The following is a 14,408-nucleotide window of genomic DNA, read 5'->3' as shown; positions in this document are numbered from 1 at the left end:
GTATCCTGTGTTGTCAATTCTTGCAGTGGTACTTTGTACCACTTTTGAATTATTGCATTGTGCTTGCAAGCCTTGTGACTTCCGTATGTCCTTGTCTTGCATCTCCTGCTTTATCATACTGTGTATGTAGCATCTGGCAATACCTTATCACACTGTGTGAATAAGTGCCAGTGAACCTAGACTATACCTGTGTTACTACCAAAACACCCAAGGTCTTGGAGGCAGATACAGTACCAGTATTGACCTGCAGGGTGTGCTGGACAAATGTCTATCTACACAAGTGTCAGAAGACCTAGGCTATAAATGTGTTTCTATCAAAACACCCAAGGTGTTGGAGTCAGATGCAATACCGGTGTTGACCTGCAGGGTGTACTGGATATGAGATGCTGCACACGAATGTCTATCTGCACAATTGTCGGTAAACCTAGGCTATAACTATGTAACTGATGTTGTCAATCTTCATTTATCCTTGAGCTATGGGACTCTGTTCCGACCCTCAGAACAAGCTCGGCTCTTATAATAGATCTCAAGAACAAAAACTCTCGAGCCAGGCCCCTACCCAAAATACTCCTCTCTAGATTAACTCAGATCTCATTTGCTGCTGTTCCTCATCAGATGTATTTGTTGGGACTCTCTGAGCTAAGTAAAGTTTTAATCATTTTTACTTCAGATTTCCTTCAGCTGCTCTTTTCTTTTAATCTACATAGTTACTACTTTTTCGTCCTTCTGTTTTTTTTCTACTAGTATCCCTCTGTGTTACACGTTGATGTTCCTACCTTCCATTGTTGGTAGTTTCTCTGTACTTGTATGAAAGGATTTTTCCGAGTTTCTTCTGTGAAGGTGTCTGTTCTTCCAGCCTTTGTATCCATGGTACCTTTCCTACCATCGTTTCTAGTCCTATCCTTTCTCCTTTCTACCTCCTGGTAGTTCTGGCCTACCATTGTTGGTAACCCTTCTGTCTTTTTCTTTCTTTTTTTACTCGGTGTGTGTGTGTGTGTGTGTGTGTGTGTGTGTGTGTGTGTGTGTGTGTGTGTCTGTGTCTGTGTGTGTGTGTCTGTGACTTGACTTAGTAGCTAGTAAAGAAGGCAGACAAAGGTAAAGGCACTGTAGGATTTAAGCAGTGCCATGATTGTGACAGGAAGATGCCCATTTCCAATGGGCATATAGATTGTGTCTGCTGTTTGGGCCTGGTGCACTTTCACGAGGATTGTGCTCTTTTCAAGCTTTTAGTCACCGGGCCCTCTTAGAGAGAAAGAATAAACTTATACTTAAAGGTCTAATGTTGTCAATGATGGGATCACTAATGCTGCTTTTATTTCCCCCCTGCAACAGTAGTCCAGCATTCCTCACATATGTCATGTATGCTGGCCTTGTAACCAAATTAAATACTTCATGTATGTAGATTCTGTGAAACATACATACAGTAGACCTCATGTAAAGTCATTATTTGTAACATTGAAGTGACATATATATATGTCATATGTCTTTGATGATATCCATCATGTGATGTAAGCACTTTGTCCTGATCTGTGTCTTTGTATTTTGTAGCATATAAACTGTTTGTATCATCCAGCAGTCATGATGTGGTTCAAGGTGTGTCTGAGCATGATAGTATGGCCCCTGGCGCACAGGACCTTCAAGTGTTTGGAGAGTCCATCCATGAGGTTGATAGTGATGTTACTGCATCTGTAGCCTCAGATGTGGAGGTCAGCTTGCCTAGCCATTTGGAGGATGCTGACACAGTGAATGTTGAACAGGGTGAGGCCATTGACCAACAGACCCTAGTTGAGAGTTCCACACTACAACCAGAAACAGGGTGTCATGGTAGATGTAGTCAAGAAGATGTGCATGGCCAGGTGTCAGAGGATGTCTGCCTCCTTCTGCAGGCAAATGAACAGTTACAGCAATGACATTAGTCAGATGTACTTGCACTTGCCCATGCCACAAACTGTCTGACACACCAGCTGAAGGGCAAAAGCATGGACATGGTGAGATTATGGCTGCATTGGCTACTCAGGATGCGAGTCTGATCTGGCCTCTACTGCATTCCTGCAATGATGTCCTATCACCTGTATTCTGCATTCCATGACTGTGGTCAGCAGATTGCAACATAGTAGAGGCAGGCCACCTGTCTGCAGAACCACCACTGGCTATCGAGAATCACTGTCTGTCATCTAACCTGCACAGAGTTCGATGGCTGGCCCATCTGCTGTGGTCCCTCCATTCACACAGCCTTAAACTCGCAGTAATGCTCCTTCACCTCAACATGGTGTTGTCACCCCATCCATCTCCTCTGTGGAGAGACCAGGGCAACATGTGTCTGTACATGGTCGAGGCAGAGAGGACCATGGTGTGAGACATTAGTGAGGTTGCCCTAGACTGTGTTAGTGTGTGCCCAACAATGTAGTATACATAGCGGTCTCATATTGTTGAATAACCACTTTTCTGTCATATTTGTCTTCTAATATTAAAACTTCTGCATTATGTCCTGTGTGTTTTTCCTTTTTTCATGTTATTATATTGTAGAGATAGGAATGTATAACAGTGATGTGTGTCCCTTACTGTTTTTCATAAAGTGATACAGCAATCTGAGTGTGTGTGTCTACCTGTGTCAGTTGCGCCATGTGTTGATGATCCTTGTTGTGACACATTTGCATATGTACATCTTGTAACATGTTTATGATTAAGATGATGTTCTTCGTGTTTCACTGTTGCAGTCATTACATTTGGGTAATCTGCTGGCAGGTTGCCCTCAGTCGGCCTGAATTCCAAAGTCTTGGGTCCTGCGTCGGTTGCTGTCTTCTCTTCCATGATATCAGGTTGTCAGGGGTATAAAACATGCAGCTGACGCCATTTTCTTTAGTCTTTCTTGCCGCGCGGTGCCCGAAGCAGAAGCATTTTCGCAAGTGCCGGTTGGCCGACTACTGAAACATTTGAGTTTGAGTTTCAGAACCGAAAACTTCACTAAAGCTAAGTACCCCGTTGAGGAAACTTTTTTCTTGCTTTTTACCGATGTCAGAAAAAGTTAATAATTGTATTACTTGTGGGAAGCAAATAAGTCATAAGGATTTCCATTTATACTGTATTCCTTGCCTAGGCCCTGATCACAACGTGCCTGGCTGTCGGTTTTGTGCTAGATTTAACCAACGCAGTATTAAGCATCAGTATATTTTTGCATCAAAGTATTTTGGAAACAGATTTAACTACCCAGAAATGTCATTGGATAGCATTCCGATTACTGGAGGACATAAAAAACGCAAAGAAAAGGACAGAGAAAGGCAGTCGAGATCCAAAACCGATGACAAAGCTTTTCCTCAGCCAGTCGCCGGTTTGCCGGTACTCAGTGAGGTGCTTTTGCAGTCCCTGATACCCGCTACCTTCGAGTCGCAGGCCTCTACCGACACCCATGTGGAGTCCGTTATGCCGCAAGATACTCAAGGTATCGGACCAACGGATGTATCTCCCTCGGATGGGTCCGGAGCTGCTGAGCAGGCACCAGCTTCTGAGGGTGTATTCAGACCTCAACATTTGTATATCAAACCGACAACAGCTGCAAAACCAAAGACAAAAGCAACTTCTAAAACTAAAAAAATTACGCATGAGCCACATGCACAGGCCTCTATGCCTAAAAAACAGATTATTAAAATGGCTGAAGACCTTATTACCTTGATCAGGTGTACCCATCCCCCTCCAGATAAGAGGCCTAGGCAAGACACTGATTATGAATCTTCAGATTAGGTTTCTATTTTTTCTGATTCCTCTTCTGATCAGGAATTGCCTATACCTCCCTATGAGGATTCTGATGCTGAGGAGTCTATTCCATCTGCATCTCCTCCTGGGGATTATTCATTTGGAGAAACCTTGCGTACTTTGAGGGAGCATTTTCACTGGGAGAGTCAAGATTTCTCAGAATCAAAAAAGAGGCTCAGAGATTTCCTTCTTCTCCCTCAGCACAAGCCTTTAGCCATCCCCCTGTTTTAGACATTGTGGATGATGTGTTTTCGGAGTCAAGCTTGACCCCTGACTCCTTATCTCCGGCTCCCAGTAAGCCTGGCAGATATTACAAGGTACCTGACTCACATACATTTTTATTTAGAAACCCTGCTGCTGATCCTGAAACTATTTCACAGGGTCCAAAGGGAGTTAAGGCCTCAACAGCAAAAAATTCTAGACCTTCTGAAAGAGATTCAAGGGCACTAGACAGATGGGGAAAAAAAGGTTTATACATCTGCAACCTTGGCAATCAGGGCCTTAAACTGTCAATTTCATATGATTAAGTACCAACAACATGTTATGGGATTGCTGAAACAGAAAATGATGCTGATTTCAGAATGTGCAGAAAATAAAGAATTGCAGGAATTATTGCATGCAGCTGAACAAGTTGGAAAGCATACTTTGCAATGTGGTTTTGATTCCTTAGAGGCCTCCTGCAGGGCCGCAGTTACTGGGTCTGTGATTAGGAGGCATGCCTGGTTAAAGGAACAAAATTTGCCTGATCATGTTAAAGCTAAATTGCTAGATGCACCTTTACAGCATGATTCTCTGTTTGGTATTAAGGCAGAAGAGGTTCTAAAGAAAATGGAAGACAAAGCTAAGTCTATGCAAGCTGTTAAAGACTTCTTACAAGTGCAGCCACCAAGATTCAGTAGACACTGGCCTACAAAAAATTGGTCCTTTTCTGTGTCAGACAGAGCTCAAAGGGGCAAATCCAGATGCCCTAAGGGTTCTGGACATCAGGCGCAAGATCCATACAGGTCAAAGCAATGGGGCGCTTCCACCTCCAAATCTGGAGGAGATAAAGCGCAAACCTACAGAAAGCAATCCCAATGACTTCCCTCTGCCTACACCAAGCACTTATCTTTTGGCAGCACACATGGGGGAAAATTAGCACTTTTTGCTCAAAATTAGCAGTTAATAACCCAGGACAAGTGGGTACTAAACATCGTATCACAGGGATACAGATTCCATTTCCACACTCTGCCAGTGGCAAATGGTTGGCCAGATCTGCCAAAAAATCAATGGGCAGAGGCACAGAAACAGGTTACGTCCCTCATGGATATGGGGCCCATTTAGACAGTACCAGAACAGGAAAAAGGACAAGGTTTTTACTCAAGATTGTTCTTGGTACCCAGAAAGGACAAGGCCTGGTGGCCAATACTGGATTTATCGATTTTGAACACATACCTGGACAAGCATGGAAAGTGGGCACCCTATCCTTCAGTTGGAAAAACCTATTTGTTTACACCTTTCCTCCTCTGCCTCTTCTACCCAAGGTCCTCCTAAAAGTCAGACAAGAGAAGCCAAAGATGATATTAATTGCCTTGGACTGGCCACGCCAATACTGGTACCCAATCCTAGGGAACTTGTCTCAGTACCCAGCTTGGTCCTTACCTCAAAGACCACAACTACTGTCCCAGCAAAACAATCAGATCCTGCATAATCAGCTACAGACTTTGAACCTGGCAGCATGGCTAATCATGCAGTTATACAAACAACACCTCTCAGTAAAGCTGTGATGGATGTCATTTTGGAAGCCAGAAGGCCTAGTACTAGAAAATCTTATGCTGACAAATGGAAGAGATTCTGTGCTTGGAATCAAGCACAAGGAACTGATACAGCAGAACCAAATATTTCTCCGATATTACAATACTTAACTGAGATGCTTGACAAAGGCCTATCTTTCTCATCAATCAAAATCCATGCCTCTGCCATTTCGGCTCATTACAATACAGAGCCACCAATCTTTTCTCATCCTTTACTAAAGCAGTATCTTAAGAAGAGCCAAAAATGTAAGGCCTCCTAGAAGATCACCATTACCTGCATGGGACCTCAATTATGTGTTGGAAAAGCTCACCCTGCCTCCATTCGAACCAGCTGCTACCGCTGATCTAAAGTTCTTATCATGGAAAACAGCTCTGCTGTTAGCAATTACTTCAGCAAGAAGAGTTTCAGAGCTACAGGCCCTCATGGCTGTAGAGCCTTTTATCATATTTTACCCAGACAGGGTGTCTCTGAGGACAAATCCTACTTTTATGCCTAAGGTGGTTACCAGTGTGGCCCTTAACCAAACAATTAATCTGCCGAATTTCTATCCAAATCTGCAGAACAAGGGGGAGAGAATTCTGCATTCCTTGGATGTATACAAACAGCTAAGATTCTACTTGAGCAGAACTAAAGCTCTAAGAAAAACTGAGCAATTACTAGTGCCATATGCTGCAGGATCAGAAGGAAAGGCTATTTCAAAGCAGACAATTTCAAAGTAGATAAACCACTGCATCCATTTCTGCTACTTACACCATGGTAAACCTGTGCCCAAGGGCATTAGGTCTCATTCCACCAGAGCTGCAGCTACTTCAGCAGCCTTTCTCAGAGGAGTACCAACCAAAGACATTCTAGAGGCTGCTACTTGGAGTTCTGTTCACACCTTTACAAAGCATTACCATTTGCCTCTTTACTCTAAGTCCAAAGCAGGCTTCGCCACTGCAGTGCTGCAGGGCCTTATAGCTGCACGTAATGCTGTTTAGCTCCAGCCTCCCAACCATAGCTTTGGGATTCTACCCAAATGTAATGACTGCAACAGTGAAACATGAAGAACATAGTACAGTTGTGTACACTTACCATAAATGTAGATGTTCGAGTGTATTCACTGTTGCAGTCCAGGTTACCCTCCCGCCATCCCCCTGTCATTCTGAAATTTATCTTTCCTTCTCTATCTTCTACAACCTATGTCGTGTATTTGCTTGTAGAATATTGCTACCTTTTTGGGGGCACCTGACATCGGGGGCAAGAAAAACTAAAAAAAATGGTGTCAGCTGCATGTTTTATACCCCTGACAACCTGACATCATGGAAGAGAAGACAGCAACCGACGCAGGTCCCAAGACATTGGAATTCAGGCTGACTGAGGGCAACCTGCCAGTAGATTACCCAAATGTAATGACTGCAACAGTGAATACACTCGAACATCTACATTTACGGTAAGTGTACACAACTGTACTTTATGTCTGAAGCTCAGTGTGTACATCTAGTGGGTACTTGCCATTAGATGCCGTTTGTGTTGTTGTGCTGGGGCAAAACCTGACCATCAGTGTTCAGTCTGTGTACACATGTATGTGTGGCTTGCCATGACTCAGTGATGTGGGTCGGACTGTGCTGTATTGACTGGGCCTGTACTTGTGGTTGCACCCTATGTTGCCTACGCCTGTGTCTTCTGTCCCCTATGTCCTCCTCCTCCTCCTCTGATTGTGTGGGATGTCCTTTTCAGACATTTGGGGTTCTTGGGGTAGTTCACCCACACCTGCAGCTGTAACACTGCCATCTGCCCTAGTTAGCATGTTGTGTAGTGTGGCACAAGCAATTATCATCTGTGCAGCCTTTTAGGTGTATATTGCAGTGCACCCCAGATGTGTCCAGATGTCTCAACCTAGCTTTCAGTATACAAAACACACATACTGTGGTGTTTCTGGTTGTTGCATGTGCTCTATTGTAAGCCTTCTGTGCAGGGTTAGATGGTTCATGGTACACTGTTATTAGCCACAGCTCAAGTGGATAACTACAGTCACCTCTTGTGAGGAATAGAAAGATATGTGGTCAGGATGGATATTGTTGTTAAGGGTATCCTTAGCTTCCGTCCTAACTGTGCTTACCTAGTAGTAGTCCATCAGGTATTTCACCTTGCTGGAATGCTGCCCTTAGTCCACTTTCCCTCAATATGGCAGCATCATGGACACTTTCAGGATGTGTTGCCATGATGTTTCTGGATGGCCAGCCCTTTCTGTTTATGTATCAGTCTGCTTCAGGATGTTCTGGTGTCTTGTTAGGTATGTGTGTGTGCAATCTGTTGCACTGAGTACATAGGGGAAGTTTGTGATATTGTAAAACTGATGAATTACAGTCCTCTGCTCCATGGGTGTGGATGGGAAGTGTATGTAGTCATCCACCTTACTGCACATTGTTTCCAGAAAGTTTGCCAGGATATGACTGTCAGCTGTCTGTGGTACTCGCACAGCATCCCTCATGTGTCTCTGGAATGTTCCAAATACATGTTCACCCAGGCTGAGACACACTTTGGTTTCAAGGGAGATGGAATTTCCTCAGAGGGTATGCACGGATGTGTGGGGCACATGTGTCAGATAGCCTGTACCAGTTGTCTCATTAGCCAGTATTGGTCAATTATTTGCTGGTCTGACAAAGGGTTTAGTTGCAGTCTTGCTGTGACTCAGCTGGCTGCCTTTTATGTTGCAAAGCCACAGCCTCATTTATGCCTTGTATCACTGCAGATCATTATAGTTCATTAACAACAAGTTGCATTTTTGTAAATTTTTTGATGTTTTGCTGTGGATTTCACTGTACTCCATAGTATTCACTTGAATTCATTGAGGTCAGTAAAGCATGCACCGAGGATTTCAGAAGCGGAATTGGTGTGGCTGTTTGTTCCATTTCAGTTGCATTGTGTGCGCACAATGCATTTTGGAATCATACCAGCATAAGTGGAATCCCTAATTATCCTACACTGAATACTTAAATACTCAGGCAGCCTTCAGCGTGTCTTCTGAGATCATGTCTGAAGCACATGTGCTGAAGTCTTCCTTCTGTGTGTTACGCTGTCCACAAATAGCTACCATGAACTTTGCAGAATCTGTCCCTTAGGAGAACATTTCTCTATATAGAGGTCAGATTTTTCCATGATAGTGTGATCTTGTAATTAGTACCAAGGAGTGTATGGAATACAGTCCCCCACACTGGTGCTGTACAGGGTGCTTGCCCCTACAAACATGTTTAACAAACTGCTGCCTTGGTGATTGACTAATCTTGTTACAAACTTCATATCAATGAGTTTGTACTCGACAAGTTTCCTGTCAAATTAATAAACCTGATCCCATCAGTTCTCTAAAGGGCAGTCCAGTATTCTGAAGTAAAATCAAGGGCATCCCTAGAAAGTTGAGGTTAATTGAATGTAAAACTGTGAAAGAATCATGAACAGTTTTCACATTTATCAGTACATGCAGCCCTTATCTGGTCACTCAGGACTTAGGCTTGTGGCATGACCACGCTTCACACCTAGTATATATAGCACACTAATTATTACTGTATATTGTCCAGAAATACAGAGGTAAGACTTTACTTCTGACCTAGTGATAGGTTCCAAAAGAGCAGTAAGGGAAATTGGAATGTGCAATATTTGTCAAAATGGTATTTTCATTAAAGTGCTCTGACACTACTTTTTTCTATCTGAGGCCTTGAATTCAATTCTAGTGAAATTCATTTTGTGTTAGAGCCGTTGCTAACTGGTTAGCTGGGCTAAGTGAGTGAGTGTTATTTTTAGTTTCAAGTTACTTCTACTTAGACTTCTGTTCTTAAGGATTTTTTTGTAAATGCTTGTGTCATTTACAGTGGCACTCTGCACCTAATACAAACATGTGAATGTCAGGTGTTATTTTTCAGACTGAATTTTATTGGTTTTCTGTTTAAATAAGTGTGTAACTTGTACTTTTGCTTGCTGTCATAATTTTAAAATGTTCTTTTCTTTGTTGTTTTTTCCTTAGCTTTGAAACATTTGATATAAACAGCTTTGAGCAGTTTTGCATCAATTATGCTAATGAGAAGCTACAACAGCAGTTTAACATGGTAAGTGATTAGCTTGCATTACTCATACTACTCTCATATGACTTATTAGAATTATTATAATTATTATTTTTACAAATTGTCTGTACATAGAAAAACTGAACTTCATTTTCTTCCAGCATGTGTTCAAATTAGAACAGGAAGAATATATGAAGGAAGATATCCCATGGACATTGATCGATTTCTATGATAACCAACCTGTCATCGACCTTATTGAAGCTAAGATGGGCATACTAGACCTGCTTGATGAAGAATGCTTGGTAAGTGTTTCCATATGAAGTAGTTTGTCTTATGGATAAAAAAAAGATAACCAAATGCAAATATTATAAACTTATAAATATGTAAGTATGCTGAATTTTCTTTATCTGGGTGTTCACAGTGATTGAGAAGAAGACAGCGAGTTGAGAATTTTTTTTTTTTTTTTTTAACAGAACTATTCTTTCAACATAGAATCTTAACTGAGAGTATATGCCCATACAGTGAAGGAAGTTTCCCCCTATTTAGAATCATGAGAAACATGGGGAAGTGAATTAATTGGGAAATTAGGCATAAAGAAAAGATGGAAAACTAAAATAAATAAGTTGAACTGCTATCTGCATTTCAGAAACTGTCCTGACTGAATTGATGACATACTGACTTCCAAACAAGGAATTTTAATTCTGCAGTACAATATAATTTATTTTCTTACTGTCCGAATGCTCAAGTTTCTTAATTTGTTAAAAAGTCTGTCTTGTGAAACTTGGAGAAGTAAAAATCCACTGAGTAACTATCAACTTCACTCATAGATCCAGACTACTAAAATGTATGTATTTCCCTGATTAAAAAAAAAAAAAACTTGTGTTAAGATCAACTTGAGCATACCTGTCAATTGTCCAGATTTTCACCGAATGTGCAGATGTTTGCCTCGTATCTTTGATTTGTTCCTCACAAAATTAGTATTTTTCTGGATTTTTGTGGCAAATCACTTAGGATTTAATTCACTAAATAATAACCAACATTTGAGGTTCAGACTTCATATCCTTCAGAAAATGCATGGTAACACAAAACCTTTTATTCTGGTGACTTTCTATGTTTCTAAAACAGTATTTAAAATGTGTCCCTATTTTGGGGGGGTTGACCCCCCCCATTATTTTTATCTTTGTCCGGATTTTTGTGCTAAGAGGTTGAGAGCTATGGCTTGGAGGAGTCCTCCTTTGAAAGTGGTCCAAAATTGTAAGATGGGACAGAAACTACTGACAAAAGAGGAGAAGTCTAGCCATTTAAAAAATTTTAGACGCTTTAGCATTATTACTGGCCACTCATTAACATCTTTAGAACTGCATTAAATCACATCATCTATATCCATTCAAAAACAAAAATATGTTCCAAACACTGAACCACCACAAAGGAGCTCAAATCCAAGTAGAAATCCAAATAAAGTCCAAATGAGATTCCACAGAAACTTTATTACAAGGGTAAGCGCTTTCACAACCTGTCCTGGTTGCTTCCTCAGACCAAAATGAATTCATAAAAACTCACACCCATTTTAAAATACATGTCATATAAAATCATCCAATCAAATCAAGAAAAGTGCAAATGCTTTCCAAGCTTAAAGAGATAGACAATTTAAAAACATAAACAATTCAAAAGCAGTTTAAAGGCAGCTTAGTTACAATTCAATAACATGTTCTCCCACCCTATCTAAAAAACATATGTAATCAAAATAAAATGTATTATATATTACTATGTATATTTCTAAAAATATGTGTCTAAAAATATAAATATATATATAACAAAGAGGGAGTCTAACAAAACTGCTTCATGTTACTTTCTTCCTAAGTTTCCTACTTTTTAAGACTGGTTTCAGTGATATATAATCATTTGACCCCGGTGGTTTGCGTGCAGCTAACATCAAAATCCATCTGAGTTCTTTCTGTTTCATTTTATTACATAAATGCCCATCTCTTATGCTGTCTGTTAAGGTATCTATGATGGAACAATTAGAATAATGATTCTCTCCATTTTGAATCATATGTTTAGCTATTGCACTGCGCTTCTGTCCTCTCCTGAAGCAATAAAGATTGTCACGAATCCGCTCTCTCAAGCGTCTGTTGGTCTTCCCAACATAAAATGCCTTACAGCACACACGCTGGGCCAAATATATCACATCCTTACTTTGACAATTCCCGGTCACCCTAAACTTATATAATCCCCGTGTTGTGGAATGGACAAACAATTTGTTTGTCTCAATGTATTGACAAAATGCACAACTATTGCACCTCATTGTTCCACAATTGACCAAAGGGATATGGTCCATCCTTTCTTTGTAGCAAAGCATTTGTCTGCGTGACCTCTTATTCTTATATATTAACTTAGACTTATCACCCACTATTTTCCTGACTTGGTAATCCATCCCTAAAATATGCCAATTCCTGTATAGTATATCCTTAACCAAGTTCGTATCCGCCGAGTGTGTCATGCTGTAATTTAGGGTTTGTATATCATCCACCCTTTTCTCGGAGGTCAGACCACCTCTAATCGGACTGAAGTAGTAGGGTTTCCCTATATTATCTCTCTTAGTTTTGGCTATCAAGCAAGCCTCATCTATCTCTTTCTCATGGTAGCCTCTGGCTACAAACTCATCTCTCAGAGTCATCAAACTAGTCTCAAAGTCCTGATCCCTTGCGTGTAATCTTGACATTCGTACGGCCTGGTTTTTAACAACATTTTTAAAAATGTGGGGTGGATGCATGCTGGTGTGGTGGACATAGCTATTACGATAGCAATCCTTTCTATGCAATCTAGTATATATCTTCCCTGTTGACGTTTCCATTATTACTTTAACATCCAAGAAGTCAACACTGACCCTTGAACTGTTCACAGTAAAATTTAAGAATTTTGTGCTATTATTTAAGTATTTAACAAATTCATATAACATTTCTTCAGTGCCACCCCATAAAAGAAACAAATCATGTACAAACAGTTGAAAGAACAATATGTTCCTACTAAAAACATTGTTGTTCATCGTGAAACTTTGTTCCCACTGAGCCATTACTAAATTGGCATAGCTATTATTTGTGGGGGTCCCCATGGTTACTCCTGATGTTTGTAAAAAATACTTTGTCTCAAATGTAAAAACATTGAATTCCAATATCAATTCAAGTAAAAAACATATTAAATCAATCTTTTCCACACTTAATGTGGCATCCTTCTTCAAGAATTCCCTTAGATAACATATTCCTATTTCATTGGAAATGCTAGTAAAAAGGGATACTACATCTGGGGTAACCAAAAGTTCTTCCCCAGTTGCCTTATAATTGCTTAAAAAAGCATAAAAATCTTTCAAAAAATGTTCTATGTCTGTCAGTATTAAATAATATTTAGATATCAAGGGTCTCAGCTGTTTTTCCATAAAAATAGATGCTGGCTCCGTGATCCACCCAGCCCCTGAGACTATAGGTCTGAAGGGTGGTTTCAATCTGTTTTTATGGACCTTGTGAAGTCCATTGAAGCTGGGAACAGTTGGTATATCAACAATAAAATATTTATATAAATCATCAGATATAACATTCTCCAAAAAACAATTTTCAATTTGACGGTTGTACCTCTGAATCAATGAATGCACTTCTGTTTCATCAATCAACTTGTATGTGTTTGCACAGTCTAGTAAATTATTCATAGATTCTAAATAGAAGGACTTGTCCATCACCATGATTAAATGCCCCTTATCTGCTGGTTTAATAATTATTTCCCCATCATTACAAAGCCTATTCAATGCCTGTTTTTCATTCAGTGTCATATTATAGAATCTCTTACCCCTATAGTTAGATTTAAAAATGCCATACAAATCCTTCTAGCATGCTTTAACAAAAACGTCTATACTAGGTGGTAAAGTTGGTGTGAATACACTGGGTTTTCTGAAAAGATTTACATCAGCATGATTTTCAGTGCTTACATTGTACATCACTTTCAAAGTGACATGTGCAAACAGTCTCAATTCGGTTAACGTATCTGGTAAATCCGCTTGTGCAGAGTATAAAACTCAGGCCCTTATTCAACACTTTAACTTCATGCTCATCCAGTTCTCTCATGGAAATGTTGCAAACTAAATTGTTTGCCACATTTTCTTCAATGTTTGTACATGTCCCTCTCCAAACAATTGTTTCCTCTTGAACTTTCTTCCTTCTGGTTCCACTTCCAAACCCCTCTTCGACCGTACATGAAAAGGAAGAGGTAAAACCGGAAATGAACGTTCACGGCTGGTGGAGGGCTCTATTCTCTCTGTTGTAGCTTCCTTATTAATTGTTATGGCCTTCCGTCTTACCACTTGTTTGAATTCAGAACTGGCTGTTATATTACTGGGAGCGTTTACTCGTTGCTGCACCTGATTGATGGTAGTGGAATTGGACATTGCCACTGCCGTACTTTCAGGATTATGCAGAGATGTTATAGGCAATTGTGTATTTCTATTTACAATATTATTATTCTTTTCAGTATGAACAGGGCCTGCTCTCGGTTCTTTAGGCCACGAGAAGACGTTCCCTTTCTGAAAATCTGCCAAATCTCTTCTTAACTTTTTCTGCTTCGTTTGAAGCAGCCTCCGTTCATAAGAACTGATCTGATCTATCAATTCAGACAGCCGAGTATCAACATAACTGTCCTGTGAATTTTTGTATAATAATTCTTGTGCTTGTCTTATTTTCTTACTTAGTTCATTTTCTATACGTAGAAAAAAGTCTATAATTAATTGCATATACTGGATGCTTGTATCAATATTTAGCTGTTGCCACTTCACTAACAATTCTG

The 14,408-nt window shown here is 40.3% G+C and overlaps 1 protein-coding gene across 1 annotated transcript in view; it reads left to right on the top strand.

Moving 5' to 3' along the window:
• LOC122807587 (unconventional myosin-Vc-like) overlaps window positions 1–10,081 on the top strand; it is a 1,372,167-nt gene extending 1,362,086 nt beyond the window's left edge. Inside the window, exons 11-13 of the mRNA XM_044078500.1 lie at window positions 9,545–9,626; window positions 9,743–9,883; window positions 10,055–10,081. Of these exons, the coding sequence (XP_043934435.1) occupies window positions 9,545–9,626; window positions 9,743–9,883; window positions 10,055–10,081 (250 nt within the window). The remainder of the gene's footprint in view (window positions 1–9,544; window positions 9,627–9,742; window positions 9,884–10,054) is intronic.
• Window positions 10,082–14,408: the final 4,327 nt, after the last annotated feature.

Source organism: Protopterus annectens, chromosome 7.part1 (genome assembly GCF_019279795.1).
Source record: "Protopterus annectens isolate FY-2018-M chromosome 7.part1, PAN1.0, whole genome shotgun sequence".
NCBI lineage: Eukaryota > Metazoa > Chordata > Ceratodontiformes > Protopteridae > Protopterus > Protopterus annectens.
Note: the sequence above shows the minus strand (reverse complement) of the source record. Positions and strands in the feature narration are given on the sequence as shown.